Source organism: Leuciscus leuciscus (assembly GCF_965113295.1).
Source record: "Leuciscus leuciscus genome assembly, chromosome: 21".
NCBI classification, from domain to species: Eukaryota; Metazoa; Chordata; class Actinopteri; order Cypriniformes; family Leuciscidae; genus Leuciscus; species Leuciscus leuciscus.
Genome location: NC_138745.1, coordinates 28570863 through 28596667, shown reverse-complemented (window position 1 = coordinate 28596667; position 25805 = coordinate 28570863). Strand labels below are relative to the sequence as shown.

Here is a 25805-nt window from a genome sequence, read left to right as displayed (position 1 = left end):
TTATGAAAATTTTGGAAATATATATATTTTTTTAAAAGACTGTGTTAAACGTATTATATAAAATGTTTAACGCAAGATTTTTTTACGTGCCAAATTTTTTTTTTTTCAAATTATCATTATTTTATCACAAATATTTTATTGTTGACAGCCCTAGTTTTTAACAGAAAGAACCCCCCCCCCCCCCACATTTAAAAAAAAAAAAAATGTTTAAGGTAAATACGTGTAACATTACTCTTATAGTGTGTTGAAAAACTGTGTGTCAGCTTAATACAAGTTAAATATTTTCCAGACAATGTCAATATTAATACAGTGTTTGCTTTGGCTTCAGAACCGTGACAACATAAAAAGCCAACTATTTCATAATTGTCGCTTAACATTTATCTTAGAGACAATATAAAAAAAGGTCTATAATACCCTCTTTAAGTGATTCAAATATTTAAGGGTCCTTGGCACCTTAAGAAACCGAGATGAGGAGAAGGGACCAACGAAGAGGAAAAAATGTGGATGAAGGGGGAAGGGGGAAGGGTAGAGGGCCGGAGACCTTCTCATCACCAGCTCATCAGTCGGGCACATTGAAGCTGATAAGATGGTTGATGGCACAGTCCGATTTTGATAGTGAACTTTTCTCTTCGATAAATATAAATGAATATTAAGGGAGCTTATACTATAGCAATGCACAATAAGTGAAGCAAGGGCCAAATACTGGAATGGTTTGAGGAGGAAAACACACACAAACAGGCATGGGAGGAGGAGAACCAGCGCAGACAGATAGCCTATAGGGTGATAGATTAAGCACTGTGCCACCCTCTGAAGCAGGTATCATCATTCAGAGTGGCAGCCGGTCGGTGAGCACTATAGGACTACCTGCTGAGGATCCTGCAGTAATACAGCTGCTCCACATAATCATAATCTTCACTACACCGCTAAAACAGGCAAAGAAAAGAATCCAACATAGAGAATAGCAGAAAGGATTTATCAGACCAAATGGAATGTCCTAAGAATTACGTGCTACATTTAACAAACACTGAAATTGTACAGATTTGGCATAATGTAAATGAAAGAGGGGGGAAAAAAATGTACGGGAGGAGAAAGATGGAGCTCTCTTCCTCTCAATCTCGTAGCGAAGCTGTGAAACAGATGCTAGCAGAAGCATTAACAAAAGAGCGGAGCTTCTGACCGCGAGCCCCAGCGCTTGGCAAGTCCTAGAGGTAATAATGGTTAGCAACCTGAAAAATGTTCTTATCTGAAAAAAGCCCCAGACAGTAATAAATGAAATAATTGTACTAAACACATTAATCCATGTCGGTGGCCCCAGGGGGAGGGTCTGTGAGTGTTAGAGGTAGTGAATGGCACTAACCTGCCAACAAAAAGAGTCTCTCTCTCGTTCTCTCTCCCTCTCCTTCTCGACCCTCTGCAAACAGTGTATTTTTTGCCCTGCCTTTTGGGAGGCAGGGGTCGTTATTAATCTTGCTGGCTTGCTTAGCTTCAGGCATCACAGCAGGGCAGCATCTGGGAGTGTGTGTGCGAGTGTGTGAGCCAGGATATGGATAATGCATGGGCAAAGACTGTGTGTTTGTGCACTAGTCTGATTCAGAATGAGGCAGACCAAGCATCTTAAGTCATGTGTATCTCTTAATGGATGTGTTTAGATGTAAATTACACCAATGTGCATGCATTCTCATCAGTGTTATGCTGTGCAAGTCATAGGACTGTGCATGTGATTTAACAATAATGTAACATTTGACTATGATGTATCATAAAACCATCCCATATTGCATGCATGCATGCTTGCTAAGGACAGTGGTGAAACTGAGAAAGAGAAGGGGTGTAGATTCAAATGAATGCATTTGAATGTGACGGAGATATAATCAAGTCTTCTGCATCTACAGCAAGGTCCATTACCACTGGACAGACATGGTGTCAAGCCTGGTACCTATTGGACATTGGTACGAAAAGAACAATCACCACGGCAACCATCACAGCAAACATCGCCTTGTGAACCATAGGCCATGCATCCCACCGGCTACCATAAGTAAGTATAATACTGTTTTGTGTGTGTGTTTGTGGGGGTGGGTGCTTGAGTGAACACTATAATGGACAGGCATGGAAGCCAAAAGACATGATTGACTAAAACCCTGTTTACATCTCTTCAGATGAGACAATAGTAAATAAGGTGTGAACAAGTCGTCCACTTTCACCACATTCGGAGGTGGTTGAAAACGCATTTGACCACATTGCATTTTTAGTGTAAAGTTGTCCTGATACGGCAGTGAAAGACCACCTTAAAACTATTTGGGTGGTTATGTGATGCTCCAATTGAAAAAAATGCTGATGAAGTATATACAAATGGTATATTGTAATAGTAGATATTTTACAACATATTTTACTCCTAAAAGTGAGAAATTACATTTTCCTTGTCTTTTGCTTTTGAACAGTGTTAAGTCAAGTCACCTTTATTTATATAAAGCTTTTTACAATACAGATTGTTTCAAAGCAGCTTTACAGTGAAAACTGGAAAATAATGCAACAAAATTTGTTTATGCTGTAGCCTACAGCAGATCTAGAAGAAATAGTGTCGTAGTCCAGCTTAAGGAAGTTCAGTGAGGGTTCATTTTTGTTGGAAAAAGGTTATTAATTTAGTACATTTATATATATATATATATATATATATATATATAGCCGCTCTGGAGAAAACAGTGATGTCATCGTCCAGCTCAGTTCAGTTCTCATATAATGGTGTCAATGCAGGCAGATCAATATTATTGTTGAATATTAAGTGTCCCCAACTAAGCAAGCCAAAAGCCAAAGGCGACAGTGGCAAGGAACTAAAACTCCATCAGGTGACAGAATGGAGAAAAAAAACCTTGTGAGAAACCAGGCTCAGTCGAACGAACAGTGTATGATTATGATTCAGGCAGCATTACAGGTCAGAAGTCAGAGTGGATTGGAACATATCAGAATATTTATCCAGTTCCATCTGGTTGAATCAACGGATCGTGTCGCTCTACATGGCAAGTTCAGGTGATTGGCTCAAAAAAATTATAATCTGTCATCACAATTTTCATGACATTTTACCATGAGAAGTGCGTGCTTGCAGAATGTCATGCACCAGCTGAGCAAGTGCCACTGAGATGCATGGGAAAATTAACAGATAGGTTTCTCCAGGTATATTATAGACACTCTTTGGCCTGAACTAGATGCATTTACACTTGACTGATTGATCAGATTGCTTGCATCTTAGAGGGCATTTACACTGGCTGTCCAATCAGTTACAATGAGTGAAGTAACCATGTGTAAATACCCCCAAACACATATGCACTTTTGTGCTTCTGATCTGATCAAGCTGCTTCATATGGCCAACATATTTGCAGGCGCACGTCTGTTTGATGCATTCTATAATGTCCCATCTAATTTGTATGTTGCCAACAAAATATAACCTGTTACTGGCCGAGAATGAACGGGATGCATGAGATAAACTCTGAGAGAGAGAGAATCTGAATCCAGTAATTCCTTGCAGCACAAGCTGGATGAAATATAAAACCCCGTGCTACACGTATGGTGTTTCCAGACAGGAAAAAAGCGGAAAAGATAGAGTTAAATATCAGATCTAATAATCATGTTTTTAAAGGAAATCATATTAAGGTTGTTAAGAGGTGCGGCACCAAATGTCAGAACCGTGTTAGTTTCACGCGCTCTCTGATAGATGCGAAGCGACGAGCCGAAGACGCTCGCGCTGACTCCCAGCTCGCGCAGGGGTATTTCCGCAGACTGCGAACAAGAGAGGGAGAGAAGTGTGAAGCCAATCACGGGGAGGGGGCGGGGCTTCGCGAAGTCTTCTCAGCCAATGGCAGCTCCGCAATGGTAAAGCCCCCACGTGGGCCTGGAATCTTGTACTTATCAACGAACATGCATTGAATCCATTCTAGCCAATCATTTGGGTCCTAAGTGTTAATCTCAATACGGATTGGCTGGCAGTTTCATACAGGTCTTTATTCATCTCCGTTGTTAACTCATTCCTGCCACACGTTTTTTTGCTGTGACTGCCTCATGAAGCATTCCTCATCCAAGTCCCTTTTTGGGAAGCATTTTCTTGTCAGCAAAATAAATGGCCCGAAGTTTAGGTGCAAATTGTATATAAAACATCCATCCTCTTTTTATAATCTGCATCCATTAGGCCATAAACCATTAGCTTGATTACATTAGGATGAAATTTACATGGGTCCTGTTGATACCGATGTGTCAATTAGCCCACACACAAAATGAAATGTTCTTAAATAAACTGTCTGATTGAATAGACGGATGTGAGATCTAAAAATACCTCACTATTGAGGAGGAAGCATGTGTCTATTCTAGGTTGAAATAATAAGGCAACAGACCAAATTGTTGAGGGTAATATTTAGCGCCGGTCCTCCCCTGCGTTTTGACTATAAATTCAACAGAGTCGTGGGAAAATGACCGTTGATTCTAAAGGCGGCCAAAAACTTATAGTAGCCAAGCTTACACTGACGATTTTGAAAGGTGGAATCAGTAAGTTTTTGTTTACATTTAGTGTATTGCAATCAAGAATTAACTTAATTGCTTCAGTAGTTCCAGTGCTTTAGGGATTTACACTGACACCTATTGGCCTGGAAGCATGAAGTTTGCCACTAAATGCTGCCGCTTCGTTGTTTTGTTGTGTCTGTAGCCTAATATGTTGGCTTGTTTTGTTTGAGCTTGTGATTCGTGAAGTGCCTTGAGCAGTGGATGAAAGTACTATATAAAATAAACACATTATTATAGTATTAGTTGTAACCTGGTCAATTATTTGAATAAAATATGGCAGCGCCCATGAGGAACCAGCCCACCACTGCATGCAGAATAAAACAGCTTTTTTCTTCTAGAAGACTGACATGACTAAAGTCTTTTCATGTGGCTGTACATCATGTTAATGCTATTTCTAAAAAGTGCTTTTTATTTCTTTATATGTAAAACTAAGAGCGCTTTTAATACAGCTTTAAACCGCTTGGCTCCTGTATTGCACCTTTCTTTGACTGGAAGGTCCCGTTTGCGGAGGGGGGCTATAAAACAAAGATTAAAAATAGTCAAGTGAGTATAATCCCATCATGCTCACAGTCACAGAGGCACCACGTCTGACAAACCCAGCATTAATCTCTTATTTTCTTAAGAAGGGACTCTGGTGAGACGTGCAAAGCAATAGTGACACCTAGAGGGCCGATCGAGGACTGCTTTTGATTGAAGGTGCTCTTTCCCGTTTACCCCTTATGAATAATGCAGCAGACATACAATTTAGCTGCTCCCATGGTGGACGAGGAGGTCACATCCAGCCGCATGGCTACCACAGCTGTACGTTAAACCTCGGGTGGCATCTTCAGCCATCAACACTCTTCTGATCATGTCTGGATTCCTCCATCTTTGTTCAGATGACTTGCGCTAAAAGAAGAAAGAACGTTCAATTTACATTTATTTATTTGGCACACATTTTATCCAACATGAATTATAAAAGAGAATTATAAAAGCAAAGCTAAATGCAATGGAGAAAACAAATACAAGTAGTGATGCAATAAAACATTATATTAGTTCTTGAATAGTCAACTCTATGCTACCATAGATAAAAAGAAAGAAAGATTGCATTAAATTTACATTTGTTCATTACACAGACTTTTTATCCAAAAATTGCAATAATACAAGAAGAAATAATTCATTCAAGGAGGGTAAAAAGGCAGACAAGTCATGCTAAAATACCTAATTTCAAGCGAGTCCTAGAAAAAGGGGATGGACACTGGGGCAAACTATCCCAGCATGCACATCTTAACTGGAGCATGATGTTGTTCTGATGACAGGATATAACAAGGTTGCAAAACCAAAGGACATATAATTCAGAGTTGAGGAGATCAGGGTGGGGAAAAATTGAGCAGAAAAAGGGTGAGATGGAGGAGAGAAAAAGAGGAAGAAAAGATCACAGGTTGAGAAGAGTGCGGGAGACGGGATACAAATGAAAGGGATGATGAAGAGGCCGGGTAGACTGAGAGACAGAGGAAGAGGGAGAGCTAGAAAGAAGGATGTTACATATATTGGTGGTACTGGGGATGGCAGGGTTGCTCCCGACAGAGCAGGGGGAATAGCAGCATTGCAGTTAATAGGGTAGAAAAAGCTGGGGGGCTGTTAACTCTGAAATGTTCATTTTTAAACTCAAGCCTTTTTTCTCTCCTTTCACCCCTCCTCTCCTCTCCTCTCCTCTCCTCTCTCTCTCTCTCTCTCTCTCTCTCTCTCTCTCTCTCTCTCTCTCTCTCTCTCTCTCTCTCTCTCTCTCTCTCTCTCTCTCTCTCTCTCTCTCTCTCTCTCTCTCTCTCTCTCTCTCTCTCTCTCTCTCTCTCTCTCTCTCTCTCTCTCTCTCTCTCCCCCTTTGACAATCGTGAACCCTCCCCAGGCTGTGTAGTAATGATAGCTATTTGACTGCCATCAGAGGAGCTGGGTAATGGTCTCTAAAGAACCATTTCAGACTCAACCTGGCAGCGCTGGCACCCCAAAAACATCTGCTTGCCTATCAAGAGGTACCACCGCACCAGACACACTACACACACATAAGCACACTCATGCACACACTCATGCATGGACACGCACAGTACTGTGTTGGGTAGAGTCATGCCCGACTTAGGTAATGGACCACGGGAATACTTGTGAGCTGAATACCTACAAAAATAAAAGACGTGGTAATAGGGTTGTTGTGGTTAGGGTAGGGACCGGGGGCTGAAATAATACTAATATCAGACTCCTCTTGTAATTAAATGTATAAATGATATTGAGGGGCGGCCCCAAACAATGACTTCACGGTAGTAGAAATCAGACAGGTAATGTGTATGTATAATTTATCTTTAATAAGTTATGTACTTCCTGTTCATGTTGTTTAACTTTAGACGATGGTTCTCTACTGCAGTATGATTTCCCAAAATGCGAACTAGGTTGCAGTTTATGTCCCTGATTGTGGTTAATTTTTGAAAGATTTTAGGCTTCCTCGTGGACACCAGGGACCTGTAGAAAATAAAACCAGACATTTCCATGTTGATTGGTGTAAAATATTTCAGATTATAGTACAGAGGGAAACTTTTCTTGTGATATTTTTTTTTGCACCATCTCTGGCAAATGTCTGTTACTCTGCCTCCCTCTGGTGGCACATTCCAGTACATTCTTTTCATTCAGAAAGTTTTCCATGGGTAGGTAATGTGAAACATGGGCTTTCCATATTAACCATATTGTTAACAATTCATTTGTATTTTTCTTCCACAGAAATGACCAAGTTCATATATCTGGAGACCTCCTATATATTCAACCATAATTCATACATTAATTCAAATGTCTGTGATTAAATGGGAGCTTCTGCGCTACTGTATTTGTAGTCAGTTGAATTGACCTGGCTCACAGGTCATGATAGCTTTTCTCTTTGAAAGAGCAAAGCTCCAAACTGTCAGTCAGGCTGTTGAAGGGATTACTTGCAATTGACAAGCTCTCAGCCCATTGAAGAAAGCCGAAGAGAGATTTGGTTATGGCGACAAGGTCAAATATGCTTCCCACCATTACTGATTTTTGATAATATAGAAACACTTATTTTGTGTGTTAATTCAGCTTTTTTTCTGAACCTAATTGGACATTATTTTTGTCTCAGTCTTTGTTGTGAGATTTCTCCAAGGTGTCAAACAATGGTTTACAAGTACTCAACTGACAGCACATCTGTTGTGCTGTACTGGATTTTTTAGTTACATCTTTAGCTACTTACTGTAACATCTCAAACATGACATCTGCAATTTATTGTACATTACTTTATTATCAAAGCTTCTGACGACAATGTAAAAGTGTAAATAATAATGTTAGGCTCATAGTGCATGTCTAAGGTTAACATCTCTGCTTAGAGGATCTTGAACAAATGTAAACAAAGGATAGATTTGCCAAAGCCAATAACGGTTAATGAACGTCTGATTGTTCCTATGCTTAGATGAGTGTGTATATGTGTGTGTGGTTCAGGCTTACTTGTCCCATACGCGGTCAGTCACCGACAGATGGAAGGTTCTGTGTCCAAGACGCGCCCAAGGAGAGGAGGAGGGGTTTGGGGCTGCTATGGATTAGATTGGTCTAATAAAAGAGTTGGATCATTGAAAGGCAGATTAGGGGCCTGTGGTGGAGACTGTTTTTCGAACAAACATGCTTGGGATTTGAAATGGATCGACAATATGTGTAGCATTACGCAAACATGAGGCAACACAGCCAGTGAAATGCTAAGCAAACCACTTTTGTGACTGGAAAAGAGCTGGAGAGATGTTTTCAGTCACAGTGAATTGGTCTTCTATGGCTACATGTCAGGAATACTTGAATAAGCATCTGTTTGTTACCTCCACCTACACTCACACACCCATATGCACATTGGTGTAATAAAGATGACCAACCGAGCTCGGAATCAGAGAAGTCATGTAACTGTATCCTGAGTGTGCACTGGAAAGCCGATCCCCCTCTCAGGCCACTACCACTGGTGCTGGGGGAGGGCTCTGGTTACCCAGCTTTGTGTCAAAGCGCCATCAGCAAAGAGTTAGAGACTGGGGAGGAGGACAAAGGCAGGAGCACTATAGAACGGGTGGATTACTGGGCCTCCATAAAGGGTCTCTAGTGTAAGAATACGTCCAATATAGCAAAAGAAGAGAAAGGACGTATAAAAAGAAACATAAGAGGATAGGTGAAAGGGAGGTAGAAAAGGTGTCGAAGTACACCCGAAAAGCTGCACTGTACTTCATGTGCCGTTTGTTGACAAGCTGGCCTTACATCTTAGTGGGCTCCTTGCACACTAACATGCTTCTATTTCTCAAAGTCTCGGAGGAGAATGATGTGTCGTTTTAATGGATGCACATGTCTTAAGGATGTGACTGAAGTAAAAATACTTAGAAGAGGACAAGGAGGAGACAAACCAATCAGATGTCTGACTGAAGGACTGAGATGACTAAGGCATCGAGAAGAAGTAAAACCGTGTGACTCGGTCTTGAGCAGCATCTCTTTAAGAGATCTGTAGTCCCACAATCTCAAAGGCAGCCAATGAAGAGGACAAGAGATGCAGGTGAATTGAGAAGGAAAGGGAATGAGAAAGAAAGCGGGTGAAAGAGGTGCAGAGGAAAAGGAACCGTTGGGATCAGGGTGACGTCAGCAGCTCTCTGGATTGAGGTGTTGAGTCCTCCTGATTATAATCTGATCTGATTAGGAAACACAGGGAAAAAATCTCCAGAGCCTCTGCAAGCTCTCCGGGGAGCAAGACGTTGTTTTTACCGAGCGGAGAGGCCAGGACCAGGGACAAAACTAGAAGAGGAACTTAGGCCTAATAAAGAAAGTTAAGGCCTGTATCTGAGGAGAGTAGGCTACACTAAGGAGTCTATAGTGAAGTGGACTTCACTTTACTCTTCCCCAATAAGAAGCAAATTAATCAGGACACAGTTAGGAGAGCTAACTTTGTAAGTCTACAGGCTCATCAGCTTCTTCTCTGGACTTTCAACACTCTCTGGCTTCCATCTGGGTTGTAAGCCAGGATGCCCTCCAATGGCAGTAAAGCCCTCAAGCTACAATTCGGGCTTATTAATCATGAGAATCGCTATTTAACAGCGGAGGCCTTCGGCTTTAAGATGAATGCTTCAGCTCCAAGTCTCAAGAAGAAGCAGATCTGGACTCTAGAGCATGATGAGCAGGATGGTCAGGTGGTTTACTTGCGCAGTCACCTGGGTCGCTACCTAGCTTCCGACAAAGATGGCAAGGTGAGCTGTGAGGCTGAGACCAAAGAGAGCGACTGCCGCTTTCTGATTGTGGCACAGTCAGATGGCCGCTGGGCCCTGCAGTCCGAGCCATATCTGCGCTTCTTTGGAGGTTCGGAGGACTACCTGTCCTGCTTCGCTCAGACCATTGGCGAGGCAGAACTATGGGCCATGCACTTGGCCCTGCACCCACAGGCAAATCTGCTCAGTGTGGCCCGCAAACGCTATGCCCACCTAGCGTCTCCAGAGGGAGAGATTGCTGTGGACAGCAACATCCCCTGGGGTGTGGATGCTCTTCTAACTCTTGTGTACATGGACGGCAAATATTGTCTAAAGACCAGTGACAGCCGTTTCCTGAGCAACGACGGAAAACTGTCCTCTGAAAATGGCCGTGGGACAGGCTACACCTTGGAACTGAAATCAGGCAAATTGGCCTTCAAGGACTGTGAGGGGAAGTACTTGACCCCCATGGGGCCCACTGGAACTCTGCGCTCTGGACGCTGCTCCAAACCTGGCAAAGACGAGTTGTTTGATCTCGAGGAAAGCCATCCGCAAGTGGTGTTTCAGGCCGCCAACAACAGATTTGTCTCCATCCGACAAGGTAAGTGGTGCTGGTTGAATTTCTATTGACATTTCCCTACAGGAGGACCACATGCTTCTGAAATCATCAGTGGCAAGCCTCATTTGTCTGCTGTAGAATCTAGTGAATACAATCTTTAAAATATTGTAAAAGTTAATTAAATAACAGATTACCATCAAATATCATTATATACTTACCCTTATGTTGTTTCCAAACATGTATGACTTTTTTATACTGTGAAACACTAGGATATTTTGTCTCAGTGTTTTTGTCAGTAAAAATCAGTGGGGTCTAATGTTATATTGGACCAAACTGGCTTTTGTGGTATGGACAAAAACAGAATATTCAAAATATCATATTTTTATGTTCTGCAGAAGAAAGCAAGTCATACAGATTTGGAATGGCTTGAGAGTAATAAAATGATGGTAGATAAAAAAAATTTGGGGGTGAATTATTTCTTTAAGGAGATTCAAGGGAACTATCAATATACTGTAAGGTTTGTCCCTTTCCCTTAGCACTCCTGTGGCGACTTGTGTAACAGATGTGAGTCCTCATTACAACTATTAAGTACTTTTAATACCTCTTGGGTAACCAGATATAGAAAGCTAGAGTATGGAGTGCAGGCATGTACATTTCAATTGTAGATTCAGTGAAAAATTAAATTTTCAGATTGAATAATATGTTAAACAACTTGATTTTAGCATTCTGAGCATAACTTGCACTGTTGTGCTATCAGTCTTGCTCCCCATTAGTGTTTTATATGCAAGCATACCAATGCATGAAAATAAATTGCATGCAAAATTGCAGCTGGATGGCAAACTATGCACACATAGTCAAATCTATGGAAACTAGCCTGGAGAGCAGGTGAACACTGAGTCACACCCATGAGCGTGACCTCACAGAAATAATATATGGCAGCTGTCTTTTCAGCTGAGTTGGCCAATATTAATCTGCCAGACATAGCCGATTTTTATTCTCTGGCCATGTGCTCTACTAACAAACACACTGCATAATTGTAGTTTCCTGTCTTGACTGAGCAACTAAGTTCTGTAATGTAAATCTTGCATGCTGGAACATTATCCATTATCTCCAGTGCAGAGCTCTTGGTAAGCATTTTGAGCCACCTGCAATAGATAAATTACTGGAGAAACTGAATGGCTTTGAATATCCACCATAGTAAGCTGGGTCAGTAACATATCCTGTCCCCTCCAGTACACTCATCCATCTCTCTCTCTCTCTTTTGGTCTTACACTCTTTCTCATTCTCACAGATACACACAGACATACGCATATTTTTCACAGAGTGATATACTTTTAGCCAGTGCGTTTATATAACAAAATAGGACCAAGATGCTCTGGTATAAGCACATGCACGCATGCACACACTAGTGGCGAGGTGTGATAAATAATTGAGTGGACGGGGCATTTCAATGATGGTGGAGTCTGCTTTCAGAAACACAAGCCTTCCGCCGCATTTCTTTATCTGTGGACCATGCAATGTGCTGGTCTACAATGGGGACACACAAATCAGAGAGTCCTTCAGGAGCAGTTGTGTTCTGCCCGAAAGGGGGAAAAAACCAATGGGGGGAAAGGGACAATGGAGTGTGAAAGTATACAGCAGAAAGGAGAACAAGACAGGCAGGAGGAAGAAATATCAGGCACAAAATCTCAATGAATAGACACATAATGCATTATGGGTGTGGACAGGTGAACGGTATTGCTTTTTTTTGTCATTGTAAAAAGATCATAAATCAAAGACTTTAGTAGCAGTTCCCTGGGGAAGACATGATGTTGTATTGTCAGTTTAGTTTACCCATGGGATAGAGTTATTTAATGCCATCCGAAAAGTTTGTGGTAGCAAAGCATGTGCACCAGGAGCCAATTGAGAGCACAAAGAAAATGATTTACTTTTAGTAGCTAAAGAGGTTACACGGCAGCTATTATACAGATCCTAAATTGTGAGGTCTGAAATGTTAGCATCTGAAGCCATAGCTAAAATCTCTGGATTGTAATCAAAATTAAGAGGTGAGATGTTTGAGTCACACATTATAACTCTTATTGAGTCCTACAGTGCATTTCCCTTGCTTCAAATGGTTCAGTGTCGATTCAACATTAAGAAACATGAAGTATCAACATATTGGCAAAAACAAAACAAAAAAAACATTTCATTATGGGTGAAAAAAGACAAGGAAAATGACACAGGCCAGATGGAACATTTGTTCTTAATGAACAAGAAGCATCTCTCCCCATCTATTGCACATTCATTCTGTGCAAAAAGCAATTAGGTAAAGTGATTCTGCTAATGGATGAAGCAGTTCATTTCTTTTAGAGAGTCTCTACATGATGAAGGGAACCAGAGATGACTTCAGACAGGACTGCCAATCAGCTCTGCAGGTCTGACGTTCATTAAGCCCCAGGCCTCTCGCCCTGGGACACAACACAAACTCACAGATGATCTTTTAATCAATAATGAGTAGTGACACTGCACAGCAGTTTTTCAGAAATATCACTATTATTAGCCAAGATATGATGTTTATCACTTTAGTGGTGTACTTTTATGCAGTAGCTCCATGCATGTTGTGTGGCTTTCATTCTTGAGTCGGAAAGATGGCATGCAGTCAGGCGGGTGGATCTGTTACCATGTTCTTCATCACCTCCACAGTGTTCCCTGGAGCATTCTAATCCGGTCCGGAAGGTGAAAAGAAGATGAGCACAAAGAGATATTGAGAAAGAAAGAAAGAAACTAACAAAATGAAAGACAGTGGATTGTGGCATCACTTTACCATTAAAAATTAATCTCAGAGTGACTGTCTTGGTACATTTGGAGATCACTGCTTTAATGTGGGCCAAATATTTCTAAGTAGACATATTCACTTGTATAAGGGTCCAAAAGTCTGGGACCGCTAGTGAAAATGCTTATTTTTTGTATTTTTATAATTTAATAAAACAAAAATGTCACGATAAATTATAATATCAACATGACTAAAAGTTGAATCAAAATATTAAAATGAGGTTCAGGATGTTCCTTTTTAGTTTGTCCACTTTCTGCTTGAGTGACAGCAGCACCAGAGCTTTTTTATTATATTTATATTTCTGTTAAAATTTTTCCAGATTGTCAATGTAGCCACAGTCTTTTGAACACCATTATATACTACATGCATGTTAAACCAAAACATGCACCTTTTGTAGTGTTCTCCCATGCATCTTTTGTGTTCTCCGATAGGTATTTGACCTGGTACGCATGCAGCGATCTACTTGCCCCAGTTTTGAGAAGGTCCTCTCGCTGTCTCTGGGTACTGTTACATTCCACAGAAATGGATTGGTAAATTGAGAGGGAGCATTCTGTGATGGGAGTGAGGTCATTCGCAGGAGTTCAGGATTGAGCTCAGTAATCACAATGCCGTGGATGAGGAATGATCAACAGAGGAGATAGAGTGTCCTGCCCCAGCTGGCCTCTGTTCTTCTATCTTTGGTGCAAAACTAAAGCAGAGTCAGACGTGAAATTGGAAAATAAAGTGTAACGGGCCACAGAAATGAAAACCGCTGCAGCAGAGTGAGGTTTGATCTGAGAAAAAGAAACATCTGAAGCTGTTTCTTTTTCGTTATCCCTGATTTTGTCTTGATTAGACTTTGTTTTGGCGACTTTGGCTGGTAGTTGTGCTTTGGTTCCCACCAAAACAATACGTTAACACTGTGTGTTCTCATTATTGTCTTAATCATGCATACCACATGTTCTATCACTTAAAGCCATTAGGAATTGGATTATAGAATCCAATTCCAAAGGACGACCATATAGTGTCTATTGATAAGCCATTATGATTTGTATAAAATCAGAATCATTTTCTCACACAGTCCATGCTGTGTGAGAAAAAGTGACTGGCGGAGAGAGAAACACAAGCACACATGGATAGCCTAAATCATATTGCAAAAAAAGAAAAGGAAAAAAAAGCATTCCACGGTGGAGTGATCGATGGCCACAGATTCTGCTGATAGGCCTGGTTTCTTTCCCAGCGTGTCTAAGGAGCCCTGCAGAGTCCCGTCGAAACAATGGTATTACTTCAGCCTCCCGACTGGTTTTCCTCGGAACTGGAGGATTGTACATACGCTACTCAAAAAAAGCTGCTTACTGGGCCCTACGGTGCAGCTTTGTGTCTCTTTGCATGCTGAGAATTAGGAGAGGTTGCAGCATGAGAAAGGGAGGGGCAGGAAGGATGGCAGGGTGGAGGGAGAAGGGGGTAAGGTGCAGGATCTGGCCTGTTAAAGGATTAAGAAAATGATCAAGGGATATTTTCGGATACATCCACTTTGAGCCTTAGCCACTGCAATCCTTTTAACGCATTTTGCACGATGCCGTCTGTTTTGGTTGAGATCATGTAATTCAATAATTTAGTTGCAAAAGTTTGAACACACTTGACTGAAATTATGTTTGTTCTTTTCATCAAAAACCTTTGAAGACCTCAAACATTAGGTCGAGAAATACCATCTTTTTATTTATTTATACTTAATTTCTATATTTTTTAAATGTTTATTATCATTTTAAATTAGTTCTATACACATTTAATTAATTTATATGTATTTTTCAGTTTTTTTAAATAATTTTTAAAACGGTGCCATAAGCATATTAGAATGATTTCTGAAGGATCATGTGACACTGAAGACTGGAGCAAGGATGCTGAAAATTCAGCTTTGCATCACAGGAATAAATTTCATTTTAAAATTTATTCAAATAGAAAACAGTTCTTTCAAATTGTAATAATATTTCACAAAATTACAGTTTTTACTGTATTGTGATCAAATAAATGCAGCTTCGGAGCAGAAAAGACTTATTTTAAAAACATTTAAGTAGTGTGTGTGTGTGTGTGTGTGTGTGTGTGTGTGTGTGTGTGTGTGTGTGTGTGTGTGTGTGTCAAGGTGTCTTCATTAATACCCAAGGGTAAATTTGTTTGTAGATGGATAGATAGATAGACAGACAGACAGACAAATGGATTTTCTCCATTTCAGTGCCAGAAATAGCATTTGAAAACTCAAACTTATTAACCTACATTTACAACAAATTTTAAATTGTCTGACCATACTTTTGCCACTTACACTGTAAAAAAAAGAGTGTACACTCAACTTAAATTTTTTTGTTATCTTTTTGCTTTGACTCAGTTAAGTTTTATTTACTTAATCTACTAAGTATTTCAACTTAAAAAGTTTAGTTGACATTGTTAAAATAGTTGACCCAACAACTTAATTCAAGTAACCTGGACTTGTAAAGTTTAGTGGAAATACGATAACTTACATTTTCAAGTTATCTGTACTAAAATGTATGTTCATTGAACTCAATTTAGCATATATTCTCAACTTGCAATAGCACATTCAACCAAATAAAAAAACAACAGATTTTTCCATTCAAACGATTTTATTGTCCCTTATAAATCAATAAATGTTAAGGGAAAACTCAGTTAACATATTCAAAGGATTACCATACATTTTTTCTGTTACAACTTTTTAACTGTAAAATATAGCTAATAGCTAACACTTCTCTTAGTAGAAATGCAAAACAATTCTGATTATTTGTAAACTAAAAACTACATTATATATGTAGCTCACACAAATGTATACATTTATACACATGTATACAAGTAAACAAGTACTCTCATGTACTGTATGACTTGGTCATGTGTTCTGTTTTCAAGATGTTTCTTGAACAAATGCGTATGCGTTACATTTTAGTCTAATGAATGCCATGAAACAATCCCAAGACTAATTGGCATAGAAACCCAGCAGGGTGCAGCGAAGCCTCTGGCCCTGCCAAGGTCGTGGTTTCTATGCCACGGTTTTATCGGTGCAAGGAGAAAGATATAATCACAAGTGGTTTTGCCCTACTGCACTGAATGATAATTCAGATGCACAGTCAGAAATAAGATGTTTGTTGTTTGCCAATAAAAAAATACATGCATGAATATACTTTAGGCACATAGAGCACAATACACAAGGTTTTTTATAGAAACACACAGAGTCTACATGTGTTACTCGACCCAATATGATTAATGGCTTGGATATGAAAAATGTTTCAGACCTCAGCCAGTGGTCTTGTTGTGTAAATGTTAATGTTACAAATAATACAGTGATTTGGAATGGATCTGTCATTGTGACTAATTGAGTAAACCTCCTCATTTCAAAACAACAGTAATCTTGTATTGATATAAAGGATGTTTATAGACAGCGGAGTGACATGTTTGGGCTCCATTAACTATAGATGTGAGTCTTAAATAAACATGGTCCGTTGTAGACATTGCGCCAGAACAGGACTCAGAATCAGGTTGATGCCTGTCGTGCGTGGCAGTGAAGTTAATCATGCTGGTGCTTTGTCTCACTTCAGGATTCCAAACTGGGGGAAAGTTCAGGACAAACACATGCTATCTCGGTTAAGCTGATACATTTGAAATGTACTTAGAAAAGCATGCGGTATAATGTTCGAATATTCAAAGTCTGAATACTTCTATTTAGGTAAAATTCAGCAGTTTTGAGCAAACTTAAAGTTTATTATTTTTAATATATGACTATATAAAAAAAATATGTACTGTACTGTGTATATATATATACAGTTGTGGTCAGAATTAATGGCACCCCTGGTAAATATGATAAAAAATGGCTGTAAAAAATAAATCTGCATTGTTTATCCTTTTTAACTTTCATTCAAAAAATGTGCAAAAATCTAACCTTTCATTGAAGTAAAAGAATTGAAAGTGGGGGGGTAAATCACAATATGAAATAAATGCTTTTCTGCAAATAAAGCTGGCCATAATTATTGGCTCCCTCTTATTAAATACTTTTTGGAATATCCTTTTGCCAAGATAACAGCTCTGAGTCTTCTCCTATAATGCCTGATGAGTTTGGAGAATAACTAACAAGAGATCATAGACCATTCCTCCATACAGAATCTCTCCAGATCCTTCAGATTCACAAGTTCATGTTGGTGCTTCTTCTCTTCAGTTCACCCCAATCATTTTCTATAGGGTTCAGTTTAGGGGACTGGGACGGTCATGGCAGAAGCTTCATTTTGTGCTCAGTTACCCATTTTTGTGTTGATTTTGATGTTTGTTTTGGACCGTTGTCCTGATGGAAGATCCAACCACGGCCCATTATAAGATTTCATTATAGAATCCATAATACCATGTATCTGAACTAGATGTCCAGGACCTCCAGCAAAAAAATAGGTCCACAACATATAAGATCCAGCAGTATATTTAACCGTATGGGGTACAAGTTATCCTTGTTTGCACCAAACCCATCTGGTGGGTTTGCTGCCCAAAAGCCCTTTTTTAGTTTCATCTGACCATAGAATCCGGTCCTTTTTGAAGTTCCTGTCGTGTCTGACAACTGAATATGCTGGAGTTTATTTTTGGAGGAGCGAGGAGGATTTTTCTTGAAAACCTCCTAAACAACATATGGTGATGTAAGGGTTGTTTGATATATTTTTTTAGGCTTTCTGACCCCCAAGACTCAAGTAATCTCTGCAATTCTCCATCTGTGATCCTTGGAGAGTCTTTGGCCACTCAGACTTTCCTCCTCACCGTGTATTAAGACAGTCCTCTTCCTGGTAGATTCGTAACATCATCTGGAACTTCTTAATTATTGCCTTGATGGTCAAAATGGGGATTTTCAATTTTTTTTGCTATTTTCTTACAGCCACTCTCTATTTTGTGATGCTCAACAATCTTTTGCTGCACATCAGAACTATATTCTTTGGTTTTACTCATTGTGATGGATGATTAAGGGAATTTGGCCTTTGTGTTTCCTCATATATAAACTCCTGTGAAACAAGAAGTCATAGCTGGACAATTTCATGTTCCTAGTCACCCTGGTGTACTAAAAAAAAGGTAAATATTAATGGGAATATACTAGATATTTTACTCGTAAACATTTCTAGGGGTGCCAATAATTGTGGCCAACTTGTTTTGGAGAAGAACATTTATTTCATAATGTGATTTCCCCCCCACTTTCAATTCTTTTACTTCAGTGAAAGCGTCGATATTTTTTTCCGATTTAATTTATTTATATATATTTTTTTAAACTTTATTTTATTTTATTATATATATATATATATTAATTATATATATATATTTTTTTTTTTTTTTTTTTTTTTTTGCTGTGTTTAAATAGTCGTATAATGTTCCTGTTAAGGATGGGCTTCATAATCTAAGGCTGTTCTGTTGAACTTCATCATTTCATCATAATAAGAAATGTTTCTTGAGCACCAAGTCAGAATATTACAATAGGCTTGTTCGACTTGAACCGGCGCTGCACAGACCGATCGGTTTATGACATCAAAGTACCGCGAGAACAATTCAAAAGCATATGGAGCCTTCTACTTTCTATTCGCTCTCGCGGTACTTTGATGTCATTCACTGATCGGTCTGTGCAGCGCCGGTTCAAGTCGAACAAGCCTAATGATTTCTGAAGGATCATGTGACACATGATCATGTGACTGGAGAAATTATGCTGAAAATTCAGCTTTGCCATCACAGGATTCTATTACATTTTAAGATATATTAAAATAAAAAAACAGTTATTTTAAATTGTAATAATATTTGACAGTGCTACTGTTTTTTTCTGTATTTTTATCAAAATGCAGCCTTGTTGAACATACTGCTTTCAAAAACAATTAAAAAAATCCTACTGAACCTCAAACTTTTGAACAGGAATGTATGTGCATGTAAAAAATATAAATTGAGCTTTTTCAGATATTGTTACAGTTTTACAACCTTAATGAACTTCTAGTAAAAGTGGATCTAAATCATTTCATTGAGAAAAGTATTGATTTCTAACATGTCAAATAAGTGAGACTGCTAATATGTTTGAGGCACAATTTCAAACTTTATTCTAAACATTTTCTGAATACGCAAAAAATGTGCAGTTCTCCCATTTTAAATTAAAAACAAGTTGTGTTTGTCTTATGTGCTTCAACAGGAGTGAGTGTCTCAGCCAATCAGGACGATGAGACAGACATGGAGACGTTTCAAATGGAAATTGATAAAGACACAAGAAAGTGCAAATTCAGAACTAATCAAGGGAATTACTGGACGCTTGTCGCTCATGGAGGCATCCAGTCAACAGCTACTGAAGCGTAAGATTTAGCTTTACTTTCAGACTAATTCTCTTTCACCTATGAGCTATTTGCAAAAATTATATTATGTTACTATTGGTAAATGCATCCAAAACACAGTAACAGTGAAGCCATCTCATTTTCTCCTGTTTTCTGTGGGTGTACATGTTATTGAATATTATGACATTATACATTATAAACACTAATACGTACAATCTCCCACTGTGTGCAGCGGTGCCAACACCATGTTTGACATAGTGTGGCTCGGTCGACGGGTGGCACTGCGAGCCAGCAATGGAAAATACGTGTGCACTAAGAAAAACGGCCAGCTTTCTGCAGTCAGTGACTCTGTGGGTGAGTTCATACATGATGCTACCCACAAAATATATATATATAATTCAAATAAAAAGTTATTTGAAATACGTATACCACCCTGTTTTTTCCTCCAGGTGAGGATGAGCAGTTGATTCTGAAGCTGATCAATAGGCCTATTCTGATCCTGAGGGGAGAGAATGGTTATGTATGCCACCACAAGAACTCTAATACACTGGACGCCAATCGTTCAGTGTATGACATATTTACGCTGCAGTTCAATGATGGCGCATACCAGATTAAAGGTGAGTTTTACTTCAGCCACATTTTCAGTTGTTTGTATTCTGTATTTCCTGTAATAGATCCAAAAGCAGCTTTCTGGAAAGCAAATAACAGCTTTTATTTCCTGGAAATTGATTTAAGGGCAAAAAGAGCTTCTGGCAATGACTTCTATTAATTGTAATCAGTGTTAGAAATGTCAAAGCATTTTTAATTAACCAGCTGGAATTGATTACCTTTAAAAAAGCATACAGTATTTTCTTAAAACCATAAAACTAGAATACAATATTGTGAAATATACCAAATCTAAGACAAAAAAAAAGAGGAATGCACCATTCAACATTTAACCTGTTAACTGTCAGTGTCCTGGTGGCGGGACATTGTGTTACCATAGAGTGCTGGAGGGATGATGTATTTTTGTAGGCCAAGTTGCATCACACTGGTTCCCTCAACAAAAACCCAATAGGATTTTTCCATTGGCTTTTGGATTATAGCAGAAAATAAGGTCTGAGACTAACAAAAGCTCATTATTGTTACATGTTTTGTTCATCGTGATAATCTTCACAAATAAACACAACTTTAATGAATTTTTAAGCTTTCGGCAGGTTTGTGTTTATAACCAAACTACACCATAGTCACATCATCACATGACTTCAACATTTTCCCTGAAAGTTCGAGTTATAAAAGTTTGCAAGAGCACGATTCACGACTATAAACACAGCGAGGCTGTGAAGGTGGAGTAGTGAGTAGAGGAGTTTACCTGTTCGGCTTGATGACGTTTAAAGGGATAGTTCACCCAAAAATGAAAATTCTGTCATCATTTACTCACCCTCAAGTTGTTTCAAACCTGTATGAATTTCTTTTTTCTGCTGAACACAAAAGAAGATATTTTGAAAAATGTCTTTAACCAAACAGTTGATGGACCCCATTGACTTCCATAGTATTTTTTTTTCCTACTATGGAAGTCATTGGGGTTCATCAACTGTTTGGTTACCGACATTTTTCAAAATATCTTCTTTTGTGTTCAGCAGAAAAAAGAAATTCATACAGGTTTGAAACAACTTGAGGGTGAGTAAATGATGACAGAATTTAAATTTTTGGGTGAACTATCCCTTTAATGTCCCGACAACCTCTGTAGTCCCATTTAGCAACCAGCTTTCAGGACAAGTAAAAGCTTTTTAAAAACATCACAAGAGGGTATTACTGATTTATATTGTAAAATAAAGTGAAAATATCTTGAGCTTGTGTTCAACATGGACCTGATTTCAAACATTTAACCAAACACTTGTTCAAAGAACAGGACGACCACTTCAGGACGATGGAAGCGGAAATGTTCTAAAATGCTAACTCATTTCTGGGTTTTGGCCTATAAAATACATCACCCCTAAAAACGTTTAACAGGCTCCTCCCTCTAGAGGACAGTCTCATGTTTCAAATTGTACAAACTCTTCTTCAAATCTTTTTCTTATCTTGACAAAAACACATATCTTTGGTAAGGTCTGAGACTTAAGGTTCCATACTTGGCCACTGTTTTGTGATAGATGTAACATTGTGACAGAAAAGTATTAAAGGCACAGTATGTAATTTTCGCCGCTAGAGGTCGCATATTCAAAACAATAACAAAGGCGTAGCTTGATGAAGCTGTGAAAGAGCGTGGAATGATGGGAGTTGTCGTCTTCACCTTCACTGCCGATGGAAATCAATCCGACGGGAATCACAATCGTGTTCATAGATGAGGTAATGAAGTAAAGTTTTATAATCGTTACGTTTGATCACATGATTTGTCGAATTAAATGGTGGGGAAACGCAGCGCAGCTTTACGTGTTCAAAACAATCATACTAAAAGTACATTTGAACATACCCACAGCATTTGCAAAAAGGCTGACTTACTATTCAACACATAGGGCCCTATTTTAACGATCTGAAACGCAAGTGTCAAAGCGCAAAGCGCAAGAAACTTTGTGGGCGGGTCTCGGCGCTGTTGCTATTATACCGGTGGAATAAATGACTCTTGCGCCAGGCGCAAATCTAAAATGGGTTGGTCTGAAGTAGCTTCATTATTCATAGGTGTGGTTTGGGCGTAACGTGAAATAAACCAATCAGAGCGTCATCTCACATTCCCTTTAAGAGAAGACGCGCTTTTTCCATAGCGGATTGCTATTGTAACGGCGGATTTGCCAGGCGCGCGCCAGGAACGGTTCACAGCCGAGGAGAGCAACACTCTCGTCACGGCCGTAAAAGAGAGAAGTTACATTGAAATGGAGAAACCCACCCAAATTAACTTCGGTTAAACAGTCGTATGATAATTTGGGTAAATGTGTAAGCTAGATGTATGCTTTTATAAATTGTCTATCTATCTATCTATCTATCTATCTATCTATCTATCTATCTATCTATCTATCTATCTATCGTAATAATGTATGATTTGCAAAAATGAAAACGGCTGCTTCTGTGTAGATGAGAGAATCAAAGTGTATGCGCGTTGTGCACACGCTACATTGATTATGGCCAAGCATGCGCCCTTAAAATAGCATATGAATAACATGCGCAACGCGCCACTGACTTTAAACTATTTTTTCCTGGTTAGTGGCGCAATTGTTTTCTAAACCTGCAAAATAGCAAGAAGGAACGTTTGCGCCAGAACACGCCTCCTCTTTGCGCTAAACCGCCCCTGGGAGCGCAAGTGTATTTCCTAACTTACCGACGTGCTTCTGTGGAGGGAAAAGTCCGCTTCGCGCGGCTGCAAAATAGGAATGATACATGCGTCGGTGTACAAAGTCACTTGCGCTGGGTGCAAGATAGGGCCCATAATGTTTAATTACACTGCCATAGACTTGTTCACCAGTTCACCAATGTTAAACTTGAGCTCTCTCCATCTTGGAAATGCAAGACCGATATTGATCCTCGCTTTATTTCTCTTCTTGTCCAAAACTCTAATTGGGTAATTTGATTCACTTTATCAGGCGATAGAACCTGCTGCAAACAATAACGAATAATTGTGGTCCATGACAACTGTGCGAAACAACAACAGAGTGTCGTGCTAGATGCTAAAACTACTACTTCCACATTTTTTTCATGAGACTGAAAAAGAGTGTTGAGAAAAACTGTGTTTAGACTGTGTTGAGATGGTTTCTACGGCAGTAAAAATGGAAACCGAGGATAAAGCGGACATGACGCCATTGACACAAATTTAAACATTTGTTGGAAATTGGATAATGGATAATTTTGGATAATGTAAGTACAAAAGTGCACAACATATATAAAACTGTTATAGTGGTTTTTAATGCAAAAATCTTACATATTGTGCCTTTAATTTGACAGGAGAAAACATAAAAAAATCAATGGAATGTGGGTGAGAGAGTAGTGACAAAATCTTATAGGAACCAACATTTTTGTGATATCAACTTCAAATTTGGGACTCAACTTGGTTTGATTTTCTTGCAAAGTTATTTTGTAAAATATGTATTTTGTATCAAATAATTTTTTTTTAGTTCAGTACATTTGCTTTGCAGTAAACTGAAACTTCTATGTCTTTTTCCATACTTTTATTTCTGCAATAATCTGCTGAGTGTATTTTTTAACCTTAGCTCTTCATTCCAAAGCATTCATGAAATACAGTTCACGAAGTTCAGATGCATTTGTGCATTTTCACGTCTATGCTCAAAATGGAGGGTGACAATTAACAGGTTTTAAGTATGTAAATAATATTTAAATATAATTTGTATCACTTTTGCATTTTTTGTCATGTGCTTATGAACACAGAATTAACCAGGGTTCAAGTCATTTATTAAATGAAGCTGACCAGTATTGTTTTCCTACAGGTGCTGGTGGAAAATTCTGGTATGTGTCCAACAGTGGTTTGGTATGCTCTGATGGAGACACACCTGAAGATTTCTGCTTTGAGTTCTTAGAGCATGGACGGATAGCTATGAGGAACAAAAACGGCAAATACCTGCGAGGAGACCAAGGAGGCAATCTGAAAGGAGACGGAGAGAATGCGGACAGCTCTTCCCTCTGGGAATACTGACACCATGTGGACATTTAAGGAACTGTCATTCACCTGTGTTAAACTCTTGGATTTACAGATGTGAGAAAAGAAATTGGTACAGTTTAATGTCCGGACATCTGTTTCCCATCAATCAGCATTTAATGTAGAGTCAGTATTCAGTATTACGCATGTATTCATTACCGTTTCTGATTTATAGTCCTATACAAAATGAGCCTTTAGAAAAATACAAACATGTCAAAAACCTTTAGCATTATCATTATCAGCTCACTATTGCACTGTTATGAAAACTGTGTGAGGTAATAATCATGCATAAGTCTTGCATAGCATGCTATTATTCTGGCAAATCACTTCTAACGTATCTGATCGTTTGCGAATTGACACATGGAAATTCATTATTGCTGTTTTTCTTTATTACTATTTTTTAAACCCTTTATCTTCTTGTTTTTCATGCTATTATTTGTTACCATGTCAATGTCTCTCAGCTCCAGTGAAGCTTATTTTATTCTCTGGGCTTACAGACTGCTGTGTTTGTATTATATGGACATACAAATCATAGAAATAGGCTTGGCAAATGAACTCTTCTTGTTGTTTCTTTAAGCTTACATGGCAACTGACAGGAAAGCCAAGCAACCATGGATAGAACAGAATACACAGTAATTACTTACATCTCACCAAAAAGAAATGTACCAGGATTAAATTCATTTTATTCCCTATTGTGATTTATTTGCTTTTTCTTGCTCAAGACCATCTGGAAAGGTTTTACAAATTAAAATCCTGTCTCTTAATTCTGAAGGAATGAATCTCATTTAGCCTACATTTACAGTAACCTGGGTTTAGTCAAATAAATGCACTGTTTCTGCTGTGAATTTACGTAATTGGCTGCCGAGGCATCAGAATTGAGGCAAGCAGTGTTTTGCTGCTGCTGTGCCTCTCCACAGTATTGCTACCGACAGAGAGAACACTGTATTGTTAAGAGCCCTGTTTTGAAAAATGAACTGCTGGAAGCTGCAGCCGATAAGATAAAAAATTTAAACCCAATAATTCTCAACTGGAGGTACACTAATGTTTCAGGGGACTAAGCTTCAAACATGAGCTTTTCAGAGAAATAACATTTTGCATTAAATTATGAAAAAGTTAGGCTATTGGGTGGGCATGTGAATGTTAAGGGAATATAATTTTGCAAACATTATGGGAACATTACTTTAAATGTTCTGAAACAAGTAGTAACATTTTAAAAAACATTAGACAAATGTACAAATTTGTAGTAAAAAAAAAAAGTTGAACAATCTATAAATAAAGTTGTTGTTCTAACATGTTTAGAACTTGAGAACATTATTAAAGATCAGATATCTCTGAACGAATGTTCTCTTAACATTACTCAAACAACATTTGCTCATAATTTTGAGAGAACCAAGCCAGAACGTTTGAGAACATTCAGAAAGTTCTGAGAATATTCTATGGCAAGCCGTTTTAACTTTTAATCCTTAAAACCTACTAGTAGCCTATCTATTTTCATGCTACTAGTAGTTATTTTGTAGATACTAGTATCTTTTCCATTAAGTACTACTACTTATTCATTATCTACTGCTTATTCTTTAGGTACTAGTGCCTATTTGTTAGATACTAGTGCTTATTCTTTTGGTAGTACCTTTTTAAAGATACTAGTACTTATTCATTAGATACAAGTTCCTTTTTATTAGATACTAGTACCTATTAAAAATACACTAGTACTTATTCATTAGATACTAGGGCCTAT

At 38.7% G+C, this 25805-nt stretch overlaps 1 protein-coding gene across 1 annotated transcript; it reads left to right on the top strand.

The window, feature by feature from the left end:
- The first annotated feature begins 8628 nt into the window (after positions 1-8628).
- fscn2b (fascin actin-bundling protein 2b, retinal) lies at positions 8629-25017 on the top strand. Its single transcript, XM_082152989.1, has 5 exons — positions 8629-10377; positions 19314-19470; positions 19682-19803; positions 19899-20066; positions 23862-25017. Exons 1-5 carry the CDS (start codon positions 9558-9560, stop codon positions 24065-24067), a joined length of 1473 nt encoding a protein of 490 aa, XP_082009115.1. The 5' UTR covers positions 8629-9557; the 3' UTR covers positions 24068-25017.
- Positions 25018-25805: the final 788 nt, after the last annotated feature.